At 40.1% G+C, this 16,683-nt stretch overlaps 2 protein-coding genes across 4 annotated transcripts in view; one reads left to right on the plus strand and one right to left on the minus strand.

Annotated features, from left to right (window-relative positions):
• Window positions 1-16,683, plus strand: part of PARPBP (PARP1 binding protein) — a 151,547-nt gene that overhangs the window by 19,203 nt on the left and 115,661 nt on the right. The gene's annotated exons all lie outside the window — the stretch shown is intronic.
• NUP37 (nucleoporin 37) overlaps window positions 6,371-16,683 on the minus strand; it is a 31,789-nt gene continuing 21,476 nt past the window's right edge. For 2 of the 3 annotated variants that reach the window (XM_073323435.1, XM_073323446.1), the window contains exons 6-10: window positions 15,157-15,247; window positions 11,407-11,588; window positions 8,894-8,944; window positions 8,215-8,308; window positions 6,373-6,900 (exon numbers count right to left, since the gene is read on the minus strand). In XM_073323435.1, the coding sequence (XP_073179536.1) occupies window positions 6,787-6,900; window positions 8,215-8,308; window positions 8,894-8,944; window positions 11,407-11,588; window positions 15,157-15,247 (532 nt within the window). In that variant the 3' untranslated portion in view covers window positions 6,373-6,786. Of the gene's footprint in view, window positions 6,901-8,214; window positions 8,309-8,893; window positions 8,945-11,406; window positions 11,589-15,156; window positions 15,248-16,683 lie in introns of all 3 variants that reach the window. The other variant, XM_073323469.1, reaches the window with a different exon arrangement.

Below are 16,683 nucleotides of genomic sequence, written 5' to 3' on the forward strand. Positions count from 1 at the left end.
AAAAGTACATGAGAAACACGCTGAACAAATAGTGACTGCTCTTTTTTTTTTCCCCCAAACAAACACTTTATAGAAGTTAGAAACAGTACTAAGAAAAGCAGACTTGGCAATACACCTCCAAATCCCGGAAAGCAGTTCTGAGATAGTCCTTAAAAGAAATTAAAAAAAAAAAACATCTTGGCCTTAAACCTTAAATACATAAGCACGCAAAGTAGAATATAATTTCTTCTCCAGTAGTGTGGGATTTGAGCAGCACCAGGAACAACACAATACTTAGGTCTGTGTCAAAATGTAACAACAAATTCTCAAAGCAGATTGGATTGCGTGTGTGAGATATCGCCAACTGCATGTGTAAGTGCAATATAAAAATGCTTATAATATACAGTTGAAATAAAAATGGGATTTCTAGGGCAGCAAGACATTTCTCTGTCTATGCACTTCTCTAGTGCTCATCACTGTTTCAGTGTCTAGGATGCATAGGCTTAGGCAGTTTAAATTTCACCTTAGAGGCACTGTTCTTTGATTGCTAATCTATATGAACTGTTTTTGGCAGACGCTACCCATTTGTCCTTGCTTCTCTTCTGACCTATGGAGGGGGTAGATCTTCGGGGCCCCTTTCCTGAACTTGCAGAAAAATGGTATGTCTTGGAGATGAAAAATGCCTATATCCGCTTCCATATGTTCAATAAGAGGAAATGCACACATGGAACAGATTTTTGGTTTGCTTCCCATGCTAGAGATAGAGACTTGCTGTAGTTGCGAGGTAAAAACATGCTGCAGTATCTCAAAGCAAGAAAGTTGTAGCTCAACAAATACCCCCTAGGCACACACCCCTGACAATATTATTCCATTTGCTGAAATGTGTCCACCAATATCAGGAGAAACTTAGTCCCTGCTTATGATTGACTGGTTTGACAGCCTCTGAAGCTGCAAACACCCGGAAGATCCTAGTAAGGATCTGTGGACCTGCCTCAGCCAAAGAACACTTGCCTTGCAGTTCTGTCCTCTAAAACATTGGACAACACTTACACTCTTCCCCTACTAAACTTATGGGGCAGAGCCTCAGCTGTTGTAAATTGTCATAACTCCACCAAAGTCAATGGAGCTCTGACAATTTACACCAGCTGCGGCTCTGTCAGTTAGCATATTTGTTGATTAGATACCTGTCTCCCAAATGTTCACATACTCTACTCAATGTTTTGCCTAGCATAGACAGATAGTTAGTGAAAAGAAATATAATGAACAGAAAATGGCAAATCTATTTTATGGTAGCATCCAGAGTATCAATCAGCATCAGGGCCCACTGACATGGTCCCTGCCCAAAATACCTTAAAATCTAACCAGGCAGTGACACATGAAGGGTGATGTGGGAAAGAGGGATACAATCAAATACACATAATTTTTAAACAGGTACATTTACTTCTCTCTCATTATACATAAAATGGAGACACATAACTCCATCTGTCCCTCAAACCTAGCCATCACTAAAACCAGCTTATTTCTCATCAGTATTGTGGCAGAGGTAGGTCTTTCAGAAGCATTTAGAGGGAAAACAAGGGTGGTGGCTTTCTGGATCATGGCCGTTGGATACAACTTCCAATTGCCTGATTTACAGCACATCATCATCAAAGATTTTTTGTCAGTTAATTTAAAGCTCAGGAGTGCAGCTCATCTAGATCTTAAATCCCTAAATTACTGGAAACCATGTCAGGAAGGTCTCGCTCCTATGGAGTTATGCATGTGAGTACCAAATGGGAGTATTCATGCACATAACTCTTTGCAGGAATGGGTCCTAATTCTGCACACAGCTAGTGTATGTATCCAAGAGTTCCTATCATTGTTACTCTGATCCCCAATCCCCATCCTTTCCACTCCAATTATTTGTTGCATCTTATCTTTAATTAGTCAATTGTTCAAGGCAGAGATGGTTTTTAAATGGTGAGTTCCTACAGGGCCCAGACATAGTGGGGCCCTGATCCTAATAGGACACCACTGTTATACCAAAATAGTTATCTATATTTAGTTCTATCAGATATTCTCACACCAACTCTATTTACCCTGTCTTTGTGGTATCCAACTGTTGTCACTAATAATTTCCTTGCTTTCCACACAAGGATCTCAGATATCCTTTCAATAATTATCCCTTTCATCGGAAGCCTAGCAAAATGAGCTGTTTTTAATATTTCAGCATTTTAAACTCCTCCAATTTCTATATTGACAAGTTGCTTTAATTTGTGTTTTGGAATTGTTCACATCCAAAGCTTTGTAGGAGGAAGCTTTGTGATAACATCAGCTTTTGTTTCTTTAGTAAGGATAACTGGAACTCAAGCTGCAGCAGATGGTAACCCTATGAGAGAAAGTTAAAGGTCTTCCAAATAATTTAGAATAGTCTAATTTTAAGACTGTTCATGGTGGCAAGGAAAATTAACAGCTGTATAAATGAGCATTTCCAATCTAAGTTGCACAATCTAAGATGCACAATACTTAAGTTATTATAGTTTTTTTTTGTGGAAAGGAGTCAAGCAAGTAACATAATCAGAATTTAATGCATCACAAAATGGCGATGACACACTGACATGACTTTTCTGTTTAGAAGAGGGCAATTTTAAACTTAATTGGAATCACATGACAATTCATATGGTTAAAATGACTGTCTGGTTTGTAGCCATATCAACTGAATTTGTAAGAAACACTTCTCTTTTATTAATAATTAAAATGATCCAATGCTTAAAACAATGTGACATAGTAGGCTCTAAACAGTTTGTTTGCTTGTAACGGCTTGTGGGGAATAAACAAGCATGCAGTATTTTCCCAACAATTGGCATCTAAACAATTTTAATATTAGTTTATCCCCAAATATAATTGTGGTGGTAATTTTTTTTATAAGCTATACCTAGAACCAGGGGGACCAACAGTCACACCATGCTTCCAGGGACCTGACATATAGAAAAACTGGAGGAAAGTGGATTAGATTGAGGCCTTATAATTAGGGCTCAGCTGTTAGGCAAAGGACCTTTTGTCTCCTTAGGTGGAGCTGTAATGTTGTAATGCCTTAACTGTCCCTATTATAGACTGGAAGAAGAGTGCTGTATAACAACAAGAAATCCATTATGGTAAACTACATGTCAGTTTTTACTATGTCAGGCCTCATAAGAATTGTTTAAACTAACTCTGAAAAGCAAAGCAAGTGTGTCTATTATCTACAAATATAAAGTGTCAAGCATTTCTAATTGAATAGTGGTCAGAAAAACTGTTCATTTCCTCGCATGCATTAATACAATGAAAATAAGTCAATTTTCCAGATTCCTCATAGGCATGGCTGTGGGGAAATAGCTTTGATTTTACTGTAAAAAGTGAGAAATGATTACTCTTTGACCAGGCTGGATTTAGATGCAGGCGACGGCCTAGGGTGCAGGCCTTGATGGAGGCCGGGTTTTTGTTGTTAGCAACAAAAGGGAAAATAGAATATTTGAAGTAAAATGTTTCAGGTATTCCATATGTAGATTCATTTTTCACTAGCCTCCTAGAATGTTCTGGACCTTTGTAGAATCTCATGGAACCTTCCAGACTTTCTGAGAACATTTTCCTCAAACCCTCCTAGAATGCTATCAGCTATGCCCTCATGGGTATATAAGGGGCGAGGCATTGCTAGTCAGTCAGTGAGATATAAGAACGAACTGAAGCGAAGTGAGAGCCCAGCTGAGATATTGTGAACCTTGTTTTATTGTGTAATTGTGAAAGTGTACTTGTGTTTTAAGACTTGATGAGTGTTAGTAGTGACTAATAAAGGACATATTTAATGAGACGCCAGAGATATCTATCGAACCCTGATCTACGCAACAATATAAACAAATACTGTTACTTCTTTTGCCATGCTTAACATGTAATGTTTGATGACTTTCTAAGCTTTTGCTCTCCCTAATACTCTCTGTTTTCAATACAAATGCCATAAAAAATAAGATATTCAAAAGTTTAACAAATGGAAGGGGAGAAGCTGAAGATGCTTCTTGCCTGGGGTGCCATTTGGTCTAGGGTGAGCCCTGTTCTTTGAATATAATTATGATTATCCATTTCAGTATTATTCATCCCAAGTACTGTATATCTAGCAAATGTGCTCACCACAGTAACTTGATAAAACTAAGGACATTTCCTGACAACCGATAAAATTGTTTATCTTTTTAGAATATTGTTGTTCGTGAAAGCTAAACACTGGCTAGAGCCAGGCATGTTGCTTGTAGGTGCAATACAGATAACTTTAAAGAGCTGTGCTAATGCTGCTCATATTGACAAACAATATACAAATTCCTCTAGCAATAAGTCTCTCCTGGCTGAGATCGTCAATTAAATGGTCTAAAGCAGTGTTTTTCAATCTGTGGGTCGCAACCCAGTACTGGGTCACTGCATGTAAGGAGCTGTGTCGCCTTGCTCTGGTCAGCACCGCCGATCAGAACATTAAAAGTCCCACTGTGATGTGACGGGTCTGGTCACAGAAACTCCCTCAAGACTGTCACTAGATATGCTGGGATACCACTGAGAACAAACCCCCCTGCCAGAGAAGGCTTCCCTCCACTCCCATCTTGCTGAGCTAGACACTCCAGTTGGCTACAGCACAAACCAAGAGGTTGGGCCACGCCCCCTGTAGTTCTACTGAAGCTAAGATTCCCTTAGCCCAGGGGCTTCTCTGTTAACAGGGACTTTCCCAGCAACCACTATTCAATCTTTCTGGGAGCCTAAACCCCAAATGAATCTGTTTTACTCTGTATAAAGCTTATACAGGATAAACTCATAAATTGTCCACCGTCTATAACACTGATAGAGAGATGATTTAGTTGGGGATTAGTCCTGCTTTGAGCAGGGGGTTGGACTAGATGACCTCCTGAGGTCCCTTCCAACCCTGATATTCTATGATTCTATGATATGCACAGCTGTTTGCTCCCCCAAGTATTCATTACTTACTCTGGGTTAATTAATAAGCAAAAGTGATTTTATTAAGTATAAAAAGTAGGATTTAAGTGGTTCCAACTAATAACCGAAAGAACAAAGTAAGTTACCAAGCAAAATCAAACAAAAACATGCAATTCTAAGCCTAATACATTAAGAAACTGAATACAGGTAAATCTCACCCTCTGAGATTTTCCAATAAGCTTCTTTCACAGACTGGACTCCTTCCTTGTCTGGGCCCTTTTCAGACCAACGTTATAGTTTATGGCCTGGGTCCAGCAATCACTCACACCCCCTAGTTACTGTCCTTTGTTCCAGTTTCTTCCAGGCATCTCTTTGGGGTGGAGAGGCCATCTCTTGAGCCAGCTGAAGACAAAATGGAGGAGCTTCCAGGGCCTTTTATGTTTTCTCTCTCTTGTGGGCGGAAACCCCTTTGTTCTTCTGTGCAAAATCACAGCAACAAGATGGAATTTGTAGCCACCTGGTTAAATCACATGTCCATGAATGATTCAGCTTTTTGCAGGCAGATGCCATTGTTTACATGTTAGTTTGAATGTTCCCAGGAAAGCTCAGATGTGGACCGGCGTCTCCCAAAGTCCATTGTCAGTTAAGTGTTTCTTGATTGGGCACTTACTCAGAATAGTTCTTTCTCAAGAAGCTGACCAAATGCTTCACCGATGCTACTTAGAATCAAACACATTGAGATACAAGTACAGAGCCAATATTCGTAACTTCAAATACAAAAATGATACACACATACAGACAGCACAATTATAAACAGCAAATTACAACTTTTCCATAGACACCTTACTTGACTTCCTTTGTACAAGATTTGGTGCAACAATGATCTACACGGTCATAGCTCATCAATAACGTTACAGGCGGTGCTGCCCATCTAAGACACGCTAGTGCCTACTTGTTTCCACACCGGTGCTGCAACCTGGAAGTGGCCAGCAGCGGTCTAGCTTCTAGGCAGGGGGGCCACGGGGCTCCATGCACTGCCCCTGCCCCGAGCATTGGCTCCGCACTCCCATTGACCGGGAACCGGCCAAAGGAAACTGGGGGAAGAAGGGGCACGGTGACTGCGGGTGAGTCACGCACCTCCGCCTAGGAGCCAGACCTGCTGCTGGCCGATTCCATGGCACAGCGCAGTCTGCGGTGCACCCTGGTTATGCTGCTGAGCCGCCAGAGGTAAGTCCGTGCCTGTACTCCTGCCCTAGCCCTGAGGCCCCCCAAACCCAGAGCCCCTCCTGCACCCCAGCCCCCTCAGCTGCAGCCCAGAACCCTGACCCTCTCTCACATCCCAACCCCCTGCCTCAGCCCTGAGCCTCCCCCAAACCAGGAACCCCTTCCTGCATCCCAAACCCCTCATCCCTGGCCCCACCCCAGAGCCTGCACCCCTAGCCCAGAACCTTGACTCCCTCCTGCATCCCAACCCTCTGCCCCAGCCCAGAGCCCCCTCCCACACCCGTCATCCCTAGCTCCACTGGGTTGCGGGCATCAACAATTTTCTTCAACTGGGTCCCCAGAAAAAAAGTTTGAAAACCACTGGTCTAAAGAAGGTTGTTTAAAAAACATCTCATCAGCAAATATTGTGAAAAAAGATACTTATGTTTTATTATGAAAGTCACACCACTATCTCAAACATAGTATTTGCTTTAACAAATCTTGTTATAATTGTCATCTAAAAACAAGCAAAAGGGATTCAACTTGAGTTTCATGTGTTTTGGTTATTTTATTCGTGTTCCAATAAATATTAATATACAAGAATGAAGAAATCTATTCACTTTTTACTACAACAAGGGACAATATTTGAGAATTTAATAATCAGAGCAGACATTTATTTTACATTTCTGTCACCCAAAAGAAAAGTTTATGATCTCCACCAACTGCACATAACGGAAGAGTCCTATGCCAGGTCAAACCGGATCCCACAGCTGCAGAGCCAATAAGAATGGGCTACAAAAAAATAAAAATAAAAAGGACATTTTTTTCCAACATATCATACAGATATTTACTAAACCAGAGCTAAATATGCAACCACAAGTTCAACAGGCAACTAAAATGTGAGACTTTTGCAAAAAAACACCACCGCACCATTCCTTTAAAAAAAAAAAAGAAGAAAGGAGAGTATTTAAATTAAAAATCTCACTGCCTACTGTCTTTTTCTGTCAGCTATTGTACCCATATTTTTAAAATACAATACTGCAAAATGTTCCACAAGTGATAGAATTGAATCTTTGCAGAGTTTCTACAAAGGCTGTCTCCACACCCCAGATGATTTTAGTAAAATCTGTTGTTATTCAAGGTTACAATTAGTATGTTTGGAAATAGTACGCTTTTTGTGCCCAAGACAATGAAAATCTGCCTAATATAAAACCTCCTTTCCTCTGTGCTATTAGAGAATTGGAATATATCTGAATTACAAAATACTGTAGGATTTCTTATAGATTATTTAGTTTTTATTTGCATTCAGCAAGGTACAACTCAGAAGTGGTATGATTCAAGTTGCCTTAATAAAGCAGATACAATTAATATTTTCTAAGATTCTGAACACTCTTAATGCTTGCATGTGAAAACACAGAGACGAATGATGGAAAGAACAAAGATCAACAGATTCTCATTCCTTTTGTAATTGTACAAAGAACAGTATGTGGCATATGCCCACTTGATTTGACTGATGATCCTTGCTTAGTGCTTCAAAGGCACAACTTATTCTTCTCCTATATCCTTTCCAATATTATACCCTGGGATAGTATTTCTCCAGCCTCAACTTGGTAATCAGTTCAAACATATAGATGTGACAAAAAGCCACCACAGTTAATCATCTGATTGCATTTATTAACTATGATTGTCCAATTTATTCTTGAGTCTTTAATATCACTAATGATGATTCTGTCAGTATTACTTGGAGTGGAGAATTCCATGGTGATTAAAAGACAAAAAAGACAGTCCCTCCTTGTATCTTGCATACACTTTATTTGTACATATTTCCAGAACACCAAGAATTGTAAATAAGCTTATTTTAAACATAATTATCAGAACCCCCTGATTTAGCCTTATTATAACTAAAAAAAAAAGCAGAAAAAAGTGCTAAACCCAGAGTTGACAGTATTCTAAGATTTTTGTCTGGTAACTTTTGGCCTCGGAAAAAGACGACGTAGTAACAGTTTCTACATGATCTTAATGAACTTTTAAAGGTATAGCTGTTTATACATGGATTTAAAGAAAATGGATTGATCCAACCCAAAACATAGAATTGTATAATTTTACCTGAGGGTGTCCTAAATGATGAACTAGAAGCTGGCAAGTCATCTTTCCTGGATAGCCAGTGGTTGCAAACAAGTTTTCATTCACTCTGGACCACCTATGAATAAATCCAAGGTGCTTTTAAATACATGTGTTACAGCATCATGAGCATGCGCAAATCTGATTTTTTTGTCTGCAGTTAAATATTGCGTAAAGCCATCCTAAATTCTGCTGAAACCTGTGAAATACATGCACAAAGATATTTGTATTTAAGACACGCCCCATTCAGTCCTATCTACATTAATTCAAAATGAATTAATGAATATTATACGTTAAGGACCCTATCCTGCCAAGTCCCAATCACTCTCAACTCCCACTGAGATTAGAATCTTGCAGGATGGAGCTATCTAAAAGCTAACCGTCTATTGATGGAAAGAAGACATGAACACTGGAAGGAATTGGGAGCCCAATCCCACATACAGGCCGACCCCTGCACTTGTGTAGAGCCCCACGGATCAGCAACATACAAATTGTTACGTTCTTTCACTTTGTAACATTGCTGTACTACAAGATGCAGCACACTGTAGGCATTACTGAAAACAATAAATAACCCTGCTAAAATGAGGTTTTTAAAATTAAACAGGCTACTAAGATAATTTTTCTTCAAATCAATTTACTATAAACCTCCTCCCCCAAACTATACCTGAATAATCTGGCTCGATCCACATGGACAGGTCTCTTATCTTGTGGATAACTATAAAAAGACATTTTGATTAAACATCCATTCCACAAACTATAGGAAATGATACACTTCACTTCATATCACAAGGACAGAAAGTACAGATAATTTAAAAGAGTAGCAGGTTCAAGTTGTGGGGTGGGAAAACATCTACTGACAGATAAAAATTCTTTTGACAACAAGCCATCTCTCATATTGTTTTCCACGTGTGAGTTTTGACAGGTTAAAGTAGTATAGCTGGATGAGAGGGAGGGGGAAAAAGATGAAAGCTGCAACAGCTCTTAAAAATGAGTTTTTAGTTTTTAACAATTTTCTTCAGGCCTTACCGAATTTGTCTTGTGGATGTCTTGTCACAGAAACAAAAAGATTTTCCTAGTTCTGTATTCAAGACATATTAGTGCCTATACCCTTGAACAGTGCTACTCAAAGTGGTGGTCCGTGGACCGGAGCCATCGGCTGCTGGTCTGCGTGCATGTTGGGAAAAAAAAAATTGCCGGTCCCCCACATCAGAGAGCTTGAGAAGCACTGCCTTAGAAGAGGCCTCAATATGATTAATATACAAAAAAACATTCTGTGAAGTAGTTTGGGTTGCTATATGTACATCATGCCGGATATAAAACTAGAGAAGCAAGGAAGTGAAAAGTTCAGCCACCTAAGAATACACCTCCCCTGTCCCTCCACACACAAGCACACCCCATTACCACAATTACCATGAGCAACAGACAATGCACTCCAACCTTAATTCTGCCCCACTGTCACCATTTCTGCACGCTCCCCTTTAATCAGATTATTTCCCTCCCCCACCATACATAGAGATGGTTTCATAGAGTAGTTGGTCTTGTTGGTCGAGGGCAGTTTGATAAAAAGGGGAGTGCAAAGCTGTAATTATGCCCTGTAGTGACACTATGCGGTGAAGAAAATCTAATGTGTCTTTAAAAAAAAAAAAAAAATCAATTGAATCTAAGGAGACCATACAAACTAAAATGGGAGCTCTTAACCACTTTCAAGTTCTTTGTTTAAAAGCTGAGCCTCTGGGGAGACTGAGAATCTGAAGAAAATAAGACTGTAACATGGTACCCAGGAGAATGGGCGGGAGGTCGAGAACCCAAGGCCTACCAACTTGTGTGAAGCAAATGTTATATTTATGCAAGACAATATGTGCTTAGGCATTTGTTGATTTAACCCTTTTCTCTCTGCTTGTCATATTCTATAGATTAATAAATAATATTTTGTTTTGAAGGAGCTGTTCTCTGTCACTCTGTTTACAAGCTGGTTACAGCTCCTGGAGAGAAGTTGATAGCAGGGGCCAAAGCCAGTTGATTCTGGTGAGATAATGTAATGGATGAACAAGACCAGTGATCCAATCTAAAAGTGGGGCAAGTTGTGGCATTTTACTCTAAAAGTGTAGGTGTAGGCCTATCACTTGAAAGAGGTGCCGCTGGAAAGGTCAAAGGCACAGCACACTCCTGAACCATAACAATTTGGGCCCAGATTCTGCAAAGACGAATTCATATGTTTAACTTTGTGATCTGTAAGTAGTCCCGTTTAACTGATCAGGGCCTTACTTGCACAAGTAGTCTCACTGAAGTCAATGAATATGTTTACCGAAGTAAACGCTCACCATCCTGAATGAGGATGGCATGATTTGGCCCGTAAAGTTAAATTTTCAAATAAAAGTTCAAAAGGAATTGTCATCTTCTAAATCTTAAACATATGTTTACCATTTATTCTCTATTTTCAGAATTTTAATTGTGTAAAAGAACTTTGCTTTTGGTACAATCAGAGGTTGCTACAGTCCTAACACTTATAGTAAAATATATGTTTAAAAAATAGTGTAACATGTGAATGGACTGGATGGCAGGGGAGGGGAGGCTTATATCATTCTTGAGATCAGACAGGCTCAGTTAGGTCACACCCTACTCAGCTGAAAGGATGGGTAGGCCAGATGCTGAGTGGGAAGAGGAAAGAAAGAAAGGGAAAACATATCAGGGAAGAGGGAGGGAAAAGAAGCAGGGAGGGGAGAAGGGTGGGGAAGAGAAGAGCCTGAGGAAACTCTCAATCCTTTCTAAACCTCTACTTTCTCCCTCAACTCATCAAAAGGCACTAGACTAAATTCAATTCCACCAACATTTCAACTGTAACAGCAATTTAGCTGAAGTAACAAATAATGCATTATACAATATTTAAAAAGAAATCATGATAAGAATTTGTTTGCAAATGATAATGGTAAAGTCATCAATTCCCTGGAGAAGAGAGTGGGAGCGGTTTACTATAGAAACGCTAGATACTAAAGCCCCAGTTCATTTCCATTTAGCTAAGCACGTGCTTAAAAGCTTCACCAAACTGGGGCCTTAAGCACTGGCTATATCTATAATGAAGTTCTACTTAGCTAAGTAAAACATTATCAAAAATATCATCCCTAATCATGCAAATGAAAGAGATGGTGTGGGAAGTCTTCCCCAGTTTGACAACAATACCTGGAGCGAGTAATATCCCAGATTAACCAATCGTTTCCAGCAACTGCTCCAATTTTAAGGGTGTTTCTTAAACACCAATGTGCAGACATCAATGGCATTTGTTCACACTGGAGAGACAGAATGGCCTGCTGGGTAATGAGATCGTAGAATCGTACTGTTCCATTCTTCTCTGCTACCATCAACTGCAAAAGAAAGCAACAGATGGATTTTACTCAAACTTTTGTAAACTGTATTCTTTGTAATTGGCCATAATTTAAATCTTTATTACTGCACAGCAAACCAAGTGTTCCTGCAACAAAGCATTAACAGGAATGGAAGGTGTGACACCTAGGTTTTTTGGAGTGAAAAGTGGTCATGTATGTTAACACTCTGGCAACAATTAAAACAAAACGACAACCCAGCCACTGGTATTTAATTTTCTATGAGATGGGTAGGTTTTGGAGAAAATTTAAATGTCCGTTAATGTAACTAACGGACATCTGCCAGTTGACATGCTACACATGATAGGCTTTTCCATGTATGCACAACAACGGTTTAATCATGTGGAATGGTGGCCGAAGCATGAAGGGGCATACAAATGTTTAGCATATCTGGCATGTAAATACCTTGCAATGCCAGCTACAAAAATGCCATGCAAACACCTGTTCTGACTTTCAGGTGACATTATAAATAAGAAGAGGGCAGCATTATCTCCCGTAAAGTAACAAACTTGTTTGTCTTTCTGATTGGCTGAACAAGAAGTAGGACTGAATGTACTTGTAGGCTCTAAAGTTTTACATTGTTTTGTTTTTGAATGCAGTTATGTAACCAAAAAAAAAAAAAAAAATCTACGTATGTAAGTTGCACTTCATGATAAAGAGATTGCACTACAGAACTTGTATGAGGTGAACTGAAAAATACTATTTCCTTTGTGTATCATTTTTACAGTGAAAATATTTATAATAAAAAAATCATATAAAGTGAGCACTGTACACTTTGTATTCTGTGTTGTAATTAAAATCAATATATTTGAAAATGTAGAAGAACATCCAAAAATATTGAATAAATTTCAATTGGTATTCTATTATTTAACAATGCAATGGAACACAATTTTTTAATCGCAATTAATTTTTTTGAGTTAATCGCATGAGTTACCTGCGATTAATCAACTGCCCTATAAATAACACCAATACAGTGATTTGAATTATACGGTGTGATCTGCTTCATAATGATCAGGGAATACCAAAGTCATTCTATGTGGGAACTGAGGCTGGACATAAGAGAAATGTTATCAGAGCTCAGAAGCGGAGGTTACTTACCTTGTACAGTAACTGGAGTTCTTCAAGATGTACACCTCTGTGGGTGTTCCACGCATGCGTCTTTGATTGAAGATTTTCCACAGTAGTGCTCGTTTGGTTCACACATGTGCTCTAGCAACTCTTGTGGCCCATACAAAGGGATTACAGGGCTGTGGTGGATGACCTGCACACAGTTCCTTCTCTACTGCAAAAGCCCCATAAAGATGAGACTCCGAAGCAAAGGGGAAGGAAGGGCAGGTAGTGGAGCATCCATAGGGGCGACACATCTCAAAGAATTCCATTTAGTGCACGAGGGTAGGTAATCTCTCCTTCTTTGAGTAGTGCCCCTATGGGTGCTCCACTTCGGGTGACTCTCGAGCAGCACCCCCCAAAGGAGGTGGGAACTTCAGAATCTGGCCAAGAACTGATTGCAGAACTGAAGGCAGCATCTGGTCTACAGGTATGCACTAAGGCATAGTGTGTCAAGACGGTGTGAACGAAGACTCACATAGCAGCTTTCCACTACAGGAACATCTTTTAATAGGGGAACAGATGTAGACTGAGATCTGATAGAGTTAGCGCTGACCTTAGATGGACACGGCACATTAGAAGCTCCATAACAGGATAGGATGCAGCTAGAAACCCACCAGAAAATTTCGGGGTGGACACTGTCATTCTGCTAGCTCTGTGACAGACACAGTTAGTCTCAGAGAGACTCTAAAAGATTTAGTACCATCCAATATATACTAGCACTCTCCTAATGTCAAGAGCATGAAGGGCAGCTCATTCTGATGGGGTTTAAGGTGGAAAACTAGCTGATGAACAGTCTAATTGATATGGAAGTCAGAAACGACTTTGGTAGGATCATTGATGTGGTCTGAGGTATACCTTTACCTCAAAGACAGTATAAGGCAGGTCAGCCATCAAAGCCCCTAATTCACACACTCTTTGAGCAGAGGTAACTGCCACTAGAAAGATAGTTTCCATGGAAAGTTTTAAAAGCAAACAAGTAGCTAGTGGCTCAAACGGAAGTTTCATAAGAGAATTAAGAACTAAGTTCAAATCCCAAGTTGGCATTCTTTCTCTGACATTTGGGAATGATAAATCTGGAAGTTGCAGCATGAACAAATACTCAGAAACCTTCCAATGGAGAATGGAATGATATGACAGCCACTTCCGTGGATTTTGTGCTCCATTAAAGAGAGACCTCAGATAGGAGATCTGAACCTCTCCCCAAATGTGGAAGAGAATGTGGAAGGTGTGCTGAGAAATCAAAATTAATTAAAATCCCAGGCTATTTATCTAGGCTAACACAAAAGGGACAACAACTACAGAAAGTATCAGTAGATTATCCCCCTTTCTTAGAGGCTTTATGGGAGTAGCTCGCAGGCATCTCCCTGGGCTCACTTCCCTTCAAAGTAGAGGATTGCCGTAAGGGCTCCTGCTGGGACTCCAGAGGTTGAAGGGCTGACTCCATGAGTAGGAATTTGAGCCTCAGTTCTCTGTCTTTCCTGAATCTGGGCTTCAGTTGTTGACACAAGCCACATTTCTGTGGAATGTGTTTCTCTCCCAGGCAGCGAACACACTGCAAGTGTCCGTCAGACACTGGGATAGAGTCCTTAGAACTGAGGCAATTTTTGAAGCCTGGGGAGCCGGGCATACTCTTGTCCAGCGAGGACCTCCCAACAGTGGTTAGCAGAAGACAAAGTCCTCTTCTTTTCTTCTTCTTTTTTTTTTTTTAAAGGCAATGGCCAAAATAAAATATAAATGAAGCAAATAAAGAAAAAGAGGCTTTAAAAGAAGCTACAATTAGCAATTCTAAGCGAGTTAACAATCCAGGAATGGACAGCTATGGTGCCATCTCTAGTCAGGAGCTGCTGAGAAGGAACTGAGGAGGGATCAGGTGTGCACGCTAGCTAGCCTCGTGGTAGGCATGGAGGAGTGCATGCGCGGGCTGAACTGATACCAGAGGTGCTGGAACAGAGAGGGCTGGGGGCCACAGCCCCATCACTTTTTATCAGTTGTAAGGGCAAGCAAGGGGTGGGGGGGTGGAGAAGAGCGAGCATGGGACGGAGCCTCAGGGAAAAGGGGCAGCGCAAGGGCAGGGCTTTGGAGAGAAGGGGCAGCATGAGGGCAGGGCCTCAGGAAGAAGGGGTGGCATAAGGGGGCAGGGCCACAGTTTGGGTGCTGGTGGCCCCCCACTTTCAGGAAGCTTCCACTGGTCCAGACGGAGACTGCTACCAAAGTTCTCTGATCAGCATCGCAGGGACACAGACACTCTTACAGTGGAGCACCCACAGGGACACTACTTGAAGAAGAACCAGTCAAATTATAGACTCTGCTGATAATGAAGAATAATACAGAATGTGCTTCTACAGCGAACTCATCATACTATAGCTTCAAAATTCTATAGTTTAGAAAAGCGACACACATTTACATACTGGTTTAAGAAAAATAAGCTACGAAGTACAACCTTAAAAGCCTCCTCAGGATGCCAGCACACACTCATTCCAGGGGAACGTAGAACAAAATATGCCTTTTGATTTCCTTCCAAGTCCCAAACCCTAATAAAAAAGGAAAAAAAAAAAAAGTATTTACTGCTGTTTGTAAAAACATTAATTTCCAGCCTTAGCCTGCTGACAGAGAGGTGGCCAGAAGCAGAGGAGATCTGGTATCTGTACTCCATCTTTTGAACACAAAAGTATCTAACAGAAGGCCTGATACTGAGAGGTGTCAAACACCTACAAATCTTACTCAAGTTGAAGGGAGTTGTGAGTGCGGAGTACTTCAATGGGTCAGACCCAAATGTCTGAATGTAATTTTTAGGATACACTAAGGTAGTACATTATTAATTTCTCTTCCTATATTCAAGCATTCTCCCGCCATAATTAACTAGGGGATGGAAACAAAGAAGTGTTCTCTCATCATCAGTGGCCCACTTGACCCTCACCCACCCCGAACCATAATTTGGGAGCCACTCTGTGAAATAAACCTATAATGCTATACAGTAGAACCTCAGAATTACGAACTGACCAGTCAACCACACACCCCATTTGGAACCGAAATTACGCAGTCAGGCAGCAGCAGATACCCCCTCCCCACAAAAGCAAATACAGTACATTACTCTGTTAAACATAAACTACTAAAAAAATAAAGGGAAAGCAGCATTTTCCTTCTGCATAGTAAAGTTTCAATGCTGTATTAAGTCAATGTTCAGTTGTAAACTTTTGAAAGAACAACCACAATGTTTTGTTCAGAGTTACGAACATTTCAGAGTTATGAACAACCTCCATTCCCGAGGTGTTCGTAACTCTGAAGTTCTACTGTATACGAAACATGGATGATGCTTTCACAATACAGGGTGATAGCTAAAGCTCCTGCCCTCTTTCTCTTCAAAATAAATAGTTCAATTATATGGCGTGACATCACATTGTAAACTATACTCATTAAAACGGTAAGTTCGTACTGTGTGGATATGTATATTCTTTACATATGCGTAAGGCTATAGAAATATGGCAGTTCATAAGGTTTTAAATAAAATGCTCTATATAGACTTTAGAGTTGAGTGGTTACACACTTTTATTGTTTATTCTAGGGGAACTTTCACTGACTTCCAGGGTGCTTAATATTTTAAATGTAAGAGATTTCAACACACTCTCAAATAATACATCACAAATCTAGACAAAATAGATACGAAGTAAAGTAAACACATTTAGTGAACAATGTTAGCTTCCTATGCCAAACCACAGCAGACCAAATATTTGTTTTCCCTGTAGAAATCATAGAGTTTCCAATCCTGAGGGATCGGTGTCTTTATTTAAAAAACTAACAAGTGTTTTAAAAAATGGAATATCTGCTTGATTAGGTAATTTAGAAATGTACAGTACTTTCTTCCACTGCCAGAAATTGTGCCTTGTAGATATTCCAAGTCAAATCAACACTTTTCATGTGTATTTACTGTGTGGGAGAGAATTACCAATATAACTGAGGATGGTGAATC

Source organism: Lepidochelys kempii, chromosome 1, assembly GCF_965140265.1.
Source record: "Lepidochelys kempii isolate rLepKem1 chromosome 1, rLepKem1.hap2, whole genome shotgun sequence".
In the NCBI taxonomy this organism is placed as follows: domain Eukaryota; kingdom Metazoa; phylum Chordata; order Testudines; family Cheloniidae; genus Lepidochelys; species Lepidochelys kempii.